The 13,513-nt window shown below is 41.9% G+C and overlaps 1 protein-coding gene and 1 long non-coding RNA gene across 2 annotated transcripts; one reads left to right on the forward strand and one right to left on the reverse strand.

Moving 5' to 3' along the window:
• Window positions 1-256: 256 nt before the first annotated feature.
• Window positions 257-3,438, forward strand: LOC308473091. The gene is made up of 3 exons (XR_013983902.1): window positions 257-396; window positions 1,219-1,403; window positions 3,187-3,438. It is a non-coding gene; the product is annotated as an uncharacterized lncRNA (long non-coding RNA).
• A 2,968-nt stretch (window positions 3,439-6,406) lies between these two features.
• On the reverse strand, window positions 6,407-13,363 carry LOC308474188 (uncharacterized protein). The gene is made up of 5 exons (XM_081000305.1): window positions 12,885-13,363; window positions 10,696-10,816; window positions 8,947-9,112; window positions 7,788-7,981; window positions 6,407-6,670 (listed from the first exon to the last, which is right to left on the reverse strand). The coding sequence occupies exons 3-5, from the start codon at window positions 8,996-8,998 to the stop codon at window positions 6,635-6,637; spliced, it is 282 nt and encodes a 93-aa protein (XP_080856431.1). The 5' UTR covers window positions 8,999-9,112; window positions 10,696-10,816; window positions 12,885-13,363; the 3' UTR covers window positions 6,407-6,634.
• Window positions 13,364-13,513: the final 150 nt, after the last annotated feature.

Genomic DNA, 13,513 nt, shown 5'->3' on the forward strand with positions numbered 1-13,513 from the left:
ACTCGTTCTATGCTGTGTGCAACTACGTCTGGTCATGGCTGTTGCCAGTGCAGATGGCAGTCCTTGTGGCTGATTGGTTTCCTCGAACTCTTCAACGTGTCATAGCTTCGGAGAACAGAACAGAGGCTTGCATATCTGAAACTGGCTGGAGGGCGTCCTTGCTAAGGAAATGCGCAAGGAAGACAAGAGCGAAGGAAGTCTGGTGACCTGCCATGCTCTGTTGAGGGAGGAGTCAGTCTTGTAGCCTCTTATATATCTCCTTCTTTCTCGGCTGTGCGCCTTAGGTTCCAAAGGAAGTCACAAAGCATTTCAACTATTTCTAGGAAGCGGTCCTTGCTGCTATGAAGCCAACACTTCTCTTTCTGCTCCTCATCCTGGCATGTAGCTGCAACTCTGGTAAGCATCAGTAATGCCATGCATGACTCTCCGCTTGAAAACACTGTAGAGCAGGGTTTCTCAAGCCTTCTATCCCTCAAGTCCCACCTGACATGGCTGAAAATTACTGTCACAAAGTGGTGGTGCAGGGACAGAACCAGTCGCAAAACGATGGCAGGGAGATGCAGAGCTTGGCATAACTGACTGGCAATCATGGATGCCATTCTCTACTGATATCTAATTGATCTTTGGACATTGCTACATTTGCATTACACGCTGAAGGTCTCAGTTTCAGACTCCAGCACCTCTAGGCAGGGCCAGCAAAGACTCCTTGCCTGAAATCCTGCAGGACTACAGCCAGTCAGTGTAGACGGTGTAAGTTGGTTAGTGGCTTGATTTGGTGTAACACAGCCGCCTGTGTTCCTACTGAGATATTGCAACTCAGCCCCTGCATTTTAGGCAGAATTTGCTTATTAGGAAGCTATAAGCAGAAAAGGTTTTTTCTTTTATATTTTTCCTCTTCTCATTCACCGTCCCTGATAATATTCTACAGCCTTTTAAATGTGTTTGCGAGAGGTTTTGTTGTTTCTGTGTTAACTATTTATTTGTGCTTTTATCTAGTGTTTTTATCTTGTGAACTGCCCTGAGATCTTTTGAAGGACAGTATATAAATCTAACAAGGAATAAATAAAAATAATCAAGCCATACACTCTTCCCAGTTACTACTGTCATTATGCATTTAAAACTCCAAAAATCTGAAATAAAATGTATGTGAAAAATTATTTCTTAAATCGCCAGCTCTTTAGTGTTTTTGTTTTGTTTGTTTGTTTTGCTTTAATGCAGCTTTCTCCATCTGTGAGCCTGTCAAGTCTTTCGTAAAAACGGTGCTTTTTAAATCAGATGATGAAGTTGAGAAAGAAGTTTCTAAGCACACAGAGGACAGTGATGCCAAGAATGCTGTATTTAAATTAAAAGAATGTGTCAACGAATTAAGCCTTTTGCAAAAAGCAACTCTGCTTCCTGTGGTGGTAATTATATTTTGCTACAACTATCTAGAAAATTAAGCTAAGTCATTTGTGGGGAGTGGGGGAGAGGGAGAAATAGTTTTGTTCCCACTCTGTACCATGGGAAGCTGAGGTGGGGAGGGAGGCAGACGGACAGATGGAGGAGGAGGAGGAGGAGGAAGGGAGGCACAGCAGACACACGCTAACCTCGATGTTCATGGAGGAAGTCAGTGGGGAGGGTGAAAGGCAACAAAAAGCAAACCTTTTGAGTTCTTGGTTCATTTTTCCTCCTGGCTTCAGAGGTGCTGATGCACCTCCTTGCCAAAGGTGGAAGGGATTTGGTGGTGGGGATGGGGAGTCACCGATATAGCTCCTTGCCAGGAGTGCATGGGAGCCTAGGTACGCCTTTGCACGCATGCATGCAATCCTTTAACTTTTAAAATCACATTTCTACCTTCATATTTCAGGTGGTGGACTACTTGTACAGCATAACTGTGTATCTATGAGATAACTGGCTAAGCCAGAGGTTCCACTGTTGAATTAATTCAACTAAATAGTTTTAACTGGATTTCAATAATAATAGTAGTAACAACAACAACAACAACATTTTTAATTTATATGCTACTCATCTGGGTGTGTTTCCCCAGCCACTCCGGATGGCTTACAACATATAAATACAACAAAATATCTAACATTAAAAAAATAACTAAACATTTAACCAACACCAACCCAACAAAAATGAAGCAGAGCAACCAAAATTAGAACCATTTAAAACATTTTAGCCAGTTGCCCCAACCCAAGAGTTGTTCCAGCAGTGTCCCAGGGTGTTCAGGGTGAGTGTGGGCCCCACCCCCTAGGCCAGGTGGAAATGGGCCTATCAGCAGGGAGCGGTCTATTTTGAATAATTGTGCAATTAATTGCCACTGTTTTGAATTTTATTGCATTCTTATCTTCCTTAGTGGGTTGTGCAAACCACTATTCTGAATGATGCTTTTTATAGGGTAGGGGATGCTGGGAATGAGTTCATGGGACCGGGGGGGGGGTGCGACCCAAAAGTTTGATAACCACTGAGCTAAACAAAGATACCAATATTGAATTAGTTATGACTGAAGGTCCTACCTTCGTCTAATTCAGTGGACAAAGTGGTGCTCATGAGGTGTAACTAGGGTGGCCAGCAGGTCAAAAACAGGATAGTGGCTCCTGCTCCTGTAATAATTGTTTAGATGAAGGAATTCCAGCAGTTGTCACTTGCTACACCTGCAGAAATTCTACTACACAACTGTTAAAGGTACAGGAGTCCCGTCATCTTTCCCAACTGACCAGCCTATTGACTCCCTTGTTTGGTATAACGCCAGTGAATACCCATGAGTCTTTGGGTCATATCTAAGCTGCTCTTCAGCCCGTCCAGAAGACTTCCACTTGTTCAACAAAACTTCCCCCTTCCCTCCTGTCCCCTGTAGTCCACCACGCACGTGCCTTCAAAATCTTCTCCAGAGGATTGGAGGATCCTTCAGAAGAGATTTTGAGAGTGGGCTGGGAGGGGGAGGGGAAGCCCTGCTGCACAAACAGAATTCCATTGAAAAGTAACAGGTGGATATCAGTGTGAGTAGTATTCTGGTTTCTAGTATATAAAGAAGAGGCACGGTGCTCCTATACCACTCAGATCAAGGCTAGCACCAGTATAGTAAGGATGTAAAAACTTTTATAAAAACTTAATCATCTTTCCAGACAATATATAGCCCATATTGTTAGGTTGGGATGACACTGGCACTTTATGCTGACCTTTCATCTGTTCTTTCAATTTCAGAGGAAGGTGATGAAGAATTGCGATTCAATCCAGTAGCTTCAGTTTTCAAAAGAAATCTAACAGCAACGCTACAGGTCAACAGCCAGACAAAGCCAATTGCAAGTTGTATCCCTTCCTTCTCGCTGATCAAGAAGCCCCATATTTCCTTTAGAGTGCATCCATCATGATCTACAAAACTTGAAGAAACCTCCTATAATATTTCTAAATCACTCAAACCTCCTGTTTCATTAAACTCATTGCCTTGCATTCAAACTCTGCTTCGTGTATTCTTGATGACAAGTGCTCTTTGCTCACCAGCTGAACTGCTGGGAAGGGCACAAACGTTTTGGTTGCAAAGCTGACTTTGTAGCAGTCACTTGGGTGTTTGTAATATGCCACACTACATGGCTGGTGATATTTGTAAGAGTTTCATCTTCAATCTGAAATAATTCTGCAGATCATTGGCCCAATGCAAGGGGTTATACTAACTAACCCAACACAAAGAAGTCAAAATAGAACAGAATAGTTGCTGGACTTCCCTAATTTCAGGGGCAAGATCAATTGTGAGCTAAGCCTTCCATTCACTTACCACCTGATTTTGCAATATGTGAAACAGCTTCACTTCATGTGTTGTAAAATGTAGGAGTAATTAGAAACACATGGAGATTATAATTTGTGATATGCTATAGTACAGAGTCAGAGGTGTCCTTGGGTTTCCGGTAAGAACAGACAGTATTGCTAATGGAACTTGTTATGTACTGAAGTTCTCACCCTTGGCCAGCAGGGGGATACAGTAGTTTTCACTCAGGTCCATATATGCAAATAAGGGATTGAAAGTGACATTCAGTGATTGGATAGTTACAGAAAGTGGTTATTGTTGCTCTATATAAGCAGGCTGGCTGAACCCTGCAGTTCAGTTCTGTTCCGGCCTGTGAATAAACAAGAGCTGTTTGAAGAATCGCTGTGTTGTCTGATATGTTCAGCCACAACTTAACAGAACTTAGCCACCTTAGATATAAAATACTTTTACATGCCACCCCAATCTCCACAGATTCCGGGGTTCCAGGCACTTACCCTGGGTTGTGTTTGCATTGGGCAGATGAAGGCACAGAGGAGGCTAGTGTCTTTAATAACACATATTTACAACCCGAGCCTAGGATGGAGGAGTACATACCATTACATCTCCGGGGTGTCTCTCATAGCTTCAGCCATCTTGAGTCCAGAGCAACCAGCCATCTTCCTCAGCCTCTGGGATGCAGCCTCTCCAGCCAGCAGCCAAGATAGTTCTGCCTTTCAGCTCTTACATCAAGTTCTGACCCCTCCTTTCTCACCCCCCCAAGTCCCTGGAAACGCAGCCCCTCCCCTTCTGCCTCAGGCATTCCAAGGCCAGTTTTTAAAACCTGCCAATTCTCCTGTCTCTGTCCACTTCTCAGAGCCACGTGCTTCCCCAGGTGATTCCTGGCCAGGAAGCTGGTTTAGCCTGCATTTTTACACTGCATTTATACTATTATTAAAAACCTTAAAATAAATCAGAAAGTAAAAAAAGCCCAATAAAAAAAAACTAACTTCAGCATAGAACACAACAACTAAAACAATTAAACCTGGCATAAAACTTGGCGAATCCAATAGGTCAGGAGTCGCCAGCATGGTGCCCTCCAGATGTGCCCTCCGAGACAATTTGCTGCCTGAGGTGAAGCAGAAAATGGCAGCTCCCTGGGAACTGTATTCTGTTAAGAGTGCATAGATAGGGAATATTGGGCTCTGGGGACCAGATACAGCCATCCAAGTCTCTCTGTCAGGGCTCAGATCCCCCACCTCCAGCCCTGCTTTGCAGCCTCCTTGAGGTTTTGTTGTTTTTTTACTGACTGAATGTGTCTTTTGATGGTGAGAAGGCAGGGTGATGGTGGGAGAGTGTGCATCTTCCCTCCTTCCTCCCCCCCAAAACATGCTTCATCTTTCCATTCCACAGAGTGGGCTGGACTAAGTTGTTTGCTATGCTCCCGCTTGCTGTGCCAACCATGAACTGCACTGTAGAGGGTGCTGTTGCTTATGTAATGAATGAATGCTTGATAAGCAGGTCATTTGCAGGATGCATAAGTCTGAATATGGTTATAAACTGTATTAGAGTTGTGTACCACATTCAGACAGAATCCTTTGATACAGCAATGCTGGCCCTTTGCCGTTTATTGCTTTTATTGTATATTATCCTGCGAGGTCTCAGGAAAAGCCACAGAGGCCTGTTCTTCTCTGTTTTTTGGTTAGACTAACTGATGCCATTTTGCTTCTGTAAAGAAACTGCCTGCTTTATAATTTCAGAGGGTGAGCCACAAATACGTGAAGACCAGATAACATTGCTAGGCAATTTTCCAGAAAACTTCCCTCTGCCAGGAAGCTTTTCCCTTCAAGTTCTCCAGGCAGGGTGTCCTGTTTTGATCAGCACTAGGAACCTCGAAAGGGGGAAAGGCAGGGGGGATGCCTATAAAAAGTCTGAACAAAGGCTATTTAGGCATGACTTCACCATCACACTGGTGAGTGTGGCTCGCCCGCTCTGTTTTACTCAGCTGAATAAATGAGTAATTATGGGACTCTGTCTATGGCATTTATTGGCCTTTCAGTGACCAAGGCAGCTTGCACCCTATTAGCGGACCCCAACAATCCTTTAGTGTCCTTTTATCATCTGACCCATCTACTGCAATTATTAAGTTTGCAGATAACACCACCATAATGGGTTTAATAACAGGTGGAGACGAATCAGCGTATAGAGGGGAGGTCCAAAAAATATCTACATGGTGCCTAGGGAACCACTTGCACCTTAATATCAGCAAGAATATCGGGCAGAAGATATAGAAGCATGATTAGTCGCACCAACAGGGTAAAGAACAGCTTCTATCCGTGGGCTGTTAGGCTGCTGAATGAAAAGATAACAACAGGGCAACTGACTTTTGGGTTTGGTGGGTGTGCGTCAGTAAACGAGGGGAATTAAGACTAAGAGAGCTGAGTGGGGGGTGCTCGTGTAATCTCACTGTATACAAGTTGTACAAGTGATAATAAACTATTTCATTTCATTTCATTTTATCTTTTGTTCTACCCTGCTTTGAGTTGGCAGTATATAAATATTTTTATAAATAAATATCAACAACAATTAAATTCCCTTTCTAGAATTGTTCTCTAGATCCTTCAAGTAGTCTCTGGATTAACTGTGACATTTATCATACACACTGAAAAATGAATCTTCAGCACAGAAATGCAAATCACGGGTTTTAATAATGATTCAAGTAGGAATGATTGAAGAACATGGCAGGAGATTTCTCTAGCTTTTCTGCAGCATATGATTATTGCTTCAAAGGGAGGAGGGACCTCTGACGTCAATGACAGGATGAAAGAAATAGAAGAATGGATCAATATTTTCCAGCAACCAATATCAGTAGTAAGCATGTGGAATTTGATTGACTTCTTCCATAGATCAGAATTACTCGTCGCTGCTGCATTTGTCAACCATCTTTTTCTGAAATGAAATGAAACACATGTAAGTACAGGCGATAAAGGAAATGAGGAAGGTTGGGACTAGCTGGTTCTTGGCAAGCATTACTCAACAGCTTGCTTCCTGAACAGTAGAAGATCATGCCATGGTGAAAATGAGTGAAAGTCGGAATAAGGACTGACAAACCCCGGAACCAGGAGGAAGGGACGTTGGATAAAGATTGGACTTGTTTATATCTTTCTTTTTCTCTTTCTTTATTATTAGAATGTTTCATAAAGTTGATGAATGATAGAAAAATGTTGGAAGAAATTACCTGGCTTTAGTAAAGATGCTTAAAGAATTATGAAAGAATATTATGATTATAAGAAGCTGGTAAGGTTAAGACTTAAGTTTTAAACTTTAAGGTCTATTTTATTATAGAAAGATAGGATTAAAATAGTCTAGGGTAATGTAATGATAGAATTTTATGAAACATGGAAAGGAAAGGATTTGCTGGGATAATTAATAACTAGGATACAAAGGAAGGGAGGAGGAGGAGGTCTAAGAAAGAAGGCAATGACAGTTAAGGGTCTGAAAATAATGAACTTGTTTTTAAATGTTTTTTTTTCTTTTTTTTAAAAACCTTGGGATTTTTGTAATTTTGTCACTTTTTTGTTTTTTATTTGGAATTTTCTTTCTTCTTCTTTTTTTTCTTTTCATTACTTTCTTCTTTTTGTAATATTTTGAAAACTCCAATATCTTTAAAAAAAAAAGAAAAAAGAAAGAAAATGACTGAAAGTCAATAAAAGGCAACTTTGCCTCGATTCACTTGGCTCAACCATCAGAACAACTGGGCAGGTTTAGGGTTGGAAAAGATGGGTCTTCCATATGATGGCACAGGCCTGCTGCATGCATATTAAACTAGAGTTATTACTGTATGACCTGAATTAGTCTCTGACATATGGAGAAGGCTCTGGTAATATAGATGGCAGGACAAAGAATTTAGATCCTTTTTAGATCATCAGATATTAACTTGTGGCACATGCATGCTAAAATAATGTTTTTAAATAGCAGATTGCAAATAAAGTTTGACGGGATGAAAGACAAGGTATAATAAATATCCAAACACAGGCAAGAAAAAAATGGCAAAATAGATAATTACCACAAGATCATATAACCCCTCTTTTTCCTTTTCTGTAAATTCATCCTGGGTACAACTTTGCACCTTCTGTGCATTGGTTATCCCATACTTTGAACGAGGTACGTGTTTTTTAAGCTCCTCTTTTAAGTCATCCGCTGTTCCAGAAAGGAATGCAGTCACTGAATTCTGGACAGAAGGACATAGCTCAGAATAAACTGGGGCGGGGAGGGGGGAGGAAACAAAACAAAAACAAAAAATGAATTTTTAATACTTTATACATATTTTATTTAAACTCTTTATTGTCATCTTAGAAAAAAGAAACAATCACCTGATAACTGGATGGAAAGAATATGATTCAGCTGAGAGGGCCCAGCTCAGTTCCAGCTTGGATGCCCATGTCTCTGCAAGAAAGCTCCACGGGAAAAGCACTTTCTTGTGCTGACACCACATGAGGATGGTTTAAATGTTCTTTCCTTACCATGTTTGTATGTCAGGGACACACAGCCCTGACCAGAGGGTGCTATGTTTCCTGGGGTCCATAGATGCGGGGGGGGGGGAATACTATACTTCCTCTGTGTAGCACTAACCAAAACTGGCCTTTTCACAGCCGAGTAATTTCTAAATTGGAGGCCATAAATATGACATCTTAACTTACCATAAAATGCACATGTCACTAGATCAAACTGAGTCCTGTTGTAGTCCACTTAAACTCACTGACTATCATCTTCAGTGATTTTTAGGGTGCCCAGGTTATAAAAAAAGGACAGGGCTCTTGCACCTTTTAACAGCTGTGTAAAAGAGGAGATTTCTGCAGATGCACCTCCTATGCCAAACTACACCTGCTGAAATTTTTAAAGGTACAGGAGCCTTTTTTTCCTTTTTTTTTTTTTTTGGCATCTTTTTTTGCAGGCCACTGGGAAGAAAGCCCCATTGGGCACAACAGGACTTACTTTTGAGTAAGCCTACTTTGCATTGTGCTGTACTTGAGTGGAGGCCCTGCGGAGCTGGTCCAGGACGTCTCCTTGCCTAAAATGTCCAGCTCTTGGGAGTTCATTTCACTGAGATTCTACTGTATTTCATTTACAAATGGCATCTTTGGAAATGTTATGCCATGCTACTAAATGTTTGCTTCTTGAGTCTATTGAAACCGAGAGCCAGAAGTCTCAGTAGTGATGCTTACCTGAAGAGCAGTAGCATGCTAGGGCGATGAGCAGGATGAGTGTCAGCTTCATGATGGAGAAAAATTCTCAGACGGGTTGCAGCCCACAGCAAAACTATCTGGGATCCTGAGCTGCGCAGCTCAGGCATCTATATATATAGCTCTATGTGCCCACGAGCTGCTCCGCCTACAGCACAACACATGCCCTAAATCTTATTGTTCTCCTCCTCATTTCTGATCAAATCCAAAGGAGATGGAGAGCTGCTGTGTGCATTTAAAATTCAGTGTGCACTGGGTTGGTTACTGCGGTGCACGCTATTAGAGAGTTCCTTGAGGGAACAAAATCAAATTTTTGACTATTTTTATGCACTGCAGATGGGGGAGATAGCCAGTCTGTCAGCAAACTGATACAGAATATCATCTACCTGAATTTTTGTGGCAGCGTTTAAAAGAAGGGGGGGGGGGAAATGCTGTGGAAATGGGGTGAACTAAACTTAAGGTTGGCAAGATGAAGAGACCAAGATCAATTCCTACAGCAAAAGGAGGGTCAGGTGTGGCTTCCTGTTGACCTATATGCAGAGTGTACGTAGGATTTAAGAAGACAAGAAAGCCAAGAGAGAGTTATGGCTGTACTCTTGAGTTTCGATGCATCAAATCCCTGCTCACATATGAAGCTCACTGGGTAGCCCTGGGAAAATCACTCTTTCTTGGTATAGCGTACTTCAAAGGGGTATTGTGAGGCTCGAGTGCCACACTGAGTTTCTGGGGACGAGAACGTAACAAAACAAAATCTCTCTCTCTCTCATGTGTTATACTTAATAGACCCTGTGTGCAGTTGCTAAATCGATTACAAATACACTCAGGTTTTCATTCTGTGTCTTTGATTTGATTCCCGCACACCAACCACTTTATAAATATATAGTAACCTTCCAAATGTGCATTCAATTATATGCAAAGGAAATTTCAGGACAAAAGATCAGTGGCTGTAAGATTTTCAAGGTTATAGAGAGCAAATGGTTGATGGAGGCAAATGATCCATATAGCCTGAGGTTTTATAAACAGTCCAAACTATCTTGACTTTGCCAGGTATTGCTAATATGAATGTTGCTTTTAAATTCTTTAGGTCATTATGGGATTACCTAAATTAAAGGATGTGTATATATTGACATTTCTCTTTTGCGTATTGATTTGTGTCCAGGCCTGTGTGTGGTGTAGTGGTTAAGAGCGGTAGTCTCCTAATCTGGGGAACCGGGTTCGCGTCTCCGCTCCTCCACATGCAGCTGCTGGGTGACCTTGGGCCAGTCACACTTCCTTGAAGTCTCTCAGCCCCACTCACCTCACAGAGTGTTTGTTGTGGGGGAGGAAGGGAAAGGAGAATGTTAGCCGCTTTGAGACTCCTTAAAGGGAGTGAAAGGCGGGATATCAAATCCAAACTCTTCTTCTTCTTCTTCTTCTTCTTATTCATGTCCTAATGGAACGGATTTAGGGGAGTGGCAACGCTGGGGACACCACAACTATGATTTAGAATGGAGCACGAAAGGGGGAGGGTGGTGAATTTTGAAGTTGCGCAGGGCTCCACTGAAATTTGAGACCCCAAGCTCCACCACTGATGGAACTACTTCATTAGATACCACCTATTGTCTTTGGGCTAGGCTAACTATGAATTCTGCTTTGAATTCTATTCACTCCCCCCAATTATCCAGATCATCTTCATTCATTCATTCATTCATTTCATAAGCAGACAGTATAGACAATATTATCTTTACTAACCAGCTTGGTTTCTTCTGATTTCCTTCTCCTTTTCTTTCCTTGTTATCTTTTCCTTGTGTGGAGGAATGTACTATAACTTTCTGTGGGTGAAAGGTCTGACACGGGCAGAAAGATTCCTTAGCTAAAAACAAAGTGAAAAGGGCCAAAGATTTAAAAAAATAAAAATCATGAGACTTACCACGAGAAGAAATCTCACCCATTTTTAAAATGCTGTATACTATTATGAGGGATCAAGAGCAGCTCACCTGGTTGGGTGGAGCTGCAACAACAACATTTGACAGAGGTAGCATCACTTCCATGTACTGGAAGGGGAAAGTGGTGGTGAGGTCAGGGCTGTGCAGAGCCAATCTAGTGCTTACGCTAATATGTCTGTGTGGCCTAGATGGAAAATGATCTGAACCTGTGCAAAGCAGCTTTGTGTGTTTGGTATTAAGTGTCTGAGGCAAATTTTGCACCTTCGTGTGCTGTAGAAGAGGAGTGCTCACAAGCATGCTATCAGGTGGATTAATGGATTGATCAACCCTTAAAACCTTTTCAGGAGATCTTGTCAAGGAACAAGAACTTATGGCCCTCCAGATGTTTCTGGAATACAACATTCCTATCCCCTGTCTGTTGGCCATGCTTACTTTGTAGATCAGTAATATACGAGGTGGCTACAGCCACTTTACCCCAATGCTGCTACTTGGAGGGTATTCCACCTCTCTGGGGATAGGCACTGCCTTTTTTATGTACTCTTATGAGAGATAGGCAGGCTGTTTGTACATCATCAAGAAGCAGAGCCAGCATGGCTTCTACATGGACAAGCCCTTTCTGACTAAGCTATTAGATTTATTTTGGAGTGTCAACAAGCATATAGATAGAACTGATCCAGTGATGTAGTGTACCTGGGCTTTCAAAAATCTTTAACAGGGTACCTCATGAAAGTTTAGTAAGGTTAGCAGTCATGGAATAAGAGGAGAAGTCTTCTTGTGGGTCAGATATTGGTTAAGAAAACAGAGAACAGGAATCAATGGACAGTCCTCCAAATGGAGACATGTGGAAAGTGGAATCCCACAAGGATTGGTATTGGGACTTGTGATCTTTGGCTTATTTGAAAGTGATCTAGAGTTAGGGGTAAGCAGTGAGGTAGCCAAGTTTGTGGAAGATAATAGATTGTTCAGAGTCATTAGCATGAAAAGATTTTGCAAAGGGCTCCAAAATTCCCTCTCCAAATTGAGGGAATGGGCAGTAAATGGCAAATGCAATTCAGGGTAAACAAGTGTAAAGTGATGCATATTGTGGTGAAAAATAATCTTAATTTCACATTTACACTCATAGGGTCTGAACTGCCAGTGACTGATCAGGAATGAGACTTTGGGGTAGTAGCTGAAGAAATATTTGACCCAGGGTGTAGCAGCTGTGGAAAGACAAATCCCATGCTGAAGATGTAAGAAAAACACTAGGGCCTAATTTGAATAGTAGAGTGCTAGGTATCTGGTGGGAGGGGCTTGTGTGTTCTGCTCCAGAATCAGCCCCTCCCTTCAGTGTGTTCCGTTAAGTTTCAGTTAGGAGGGACCAACTGTCTCTTCTTGTTTCTTGCCTCAAACTTGCCTCATGTCGTCGTATTTCGTTTCTTTCATTATGTTATTTTGTTACAGTTTTCTTTATTATTAAAGCTGAGTTTACATATACGTGAGCTTTATTTTTCTCAGTGAACAAGAAACTCTGCTGAGCAAAGGTATGGAATGTCCTAAACTGCGTGAGTGAGGGGATATTCCCAGATATTGCCAGGAGGATTGATTTTGTTAATCACCACCACCCCTCACCTCCACAACAGAAGATACCCAGAAAAGGAATTAAAAATAAAACTGCTGATATCATAAAAACACCATTATACAAATCTATCAAGAAGGTGGAGTAATTTCTCTGTGAGGAAACGCTGCAGAATTTTTGACTTTTTGGTTCAGAGAAAAAAGGTGATGTGACAGAAATTATGCATTGCATGGAGAAAATGTTTTTCTGCTTCTTTCATAACATTAGAACTCATGGGCATCCAATGAAGCGGAATGCTGGAAGATTCAGGGCAGATGGAACTTGATCCCTCAAGAGGCTGTGATGGCCACCAACTTGAATGGCTTTCCAAAAGGATTAGACAAATTCATGGGGGATAAGACCATCAGTGGCTACTAGCAATGATACCCTTGTCCTACCTTGGGAGCCAACATACATCTGAATCCCAGTTGCTGGGAGTTTCAGGTGAGCAGAGTGCTGTTGTCCAGCTCAAGTCCAACTTGCAGGCTTCCCATAGGCACCTGGTTGACCCCTGTGAGAACAGCAAGCTGGACTAGATGGGCCATTGGTCTGATACAGCAGGAACATCTTCTATTCTTACGTTATGTTAAGAGTCCTACCAGGTTCAGAGAAGTGCAAGACTTCTTAAACAAGAGTGCAAGCCTTGTGGGACTAAACTGAATCCATTTTTCTGCAATATCCAGTTACAGTGGTTTGGCAAGAAGGAAGGTCTAGAGATGGGGGGCTCCTTGGAGGAAGGAGTGCCCAGCACCTTAATAAAGTATATTTCCCAGAATTCTTTGGGAGAAGCCACAACGGTTAAAGTATTATGATAGTGCTATAATTGTATTGTGCGGATGAGGCCACTGACTAGAGTCACATGATGCATTTGGCAGTCTTTGTTCCTTATTGAAATGTTTTGTTCATCATCCCTGGGCTAATCATATTGCCTGCAGAAAGGTCTTGTCTATTTTGAAAAAGTGAACAAATGAATGGTTTCCTCTAGCTTATCTTTGCTGCCTTCCTTTAACCTTGTAATATAAGCTCC

Source organism: Podarcis pityusensis (assembly GCF_964106645.2).
Source record: "Podarcis pityusensis genome assembly, chromosome: 1".
NCBI classification, from domain to species: Eukaryota; Metazoa; Chordata; class Lepidosauria; order Squamata; family Lacertidae; genus Podarcis; species Podarcis pityusensis.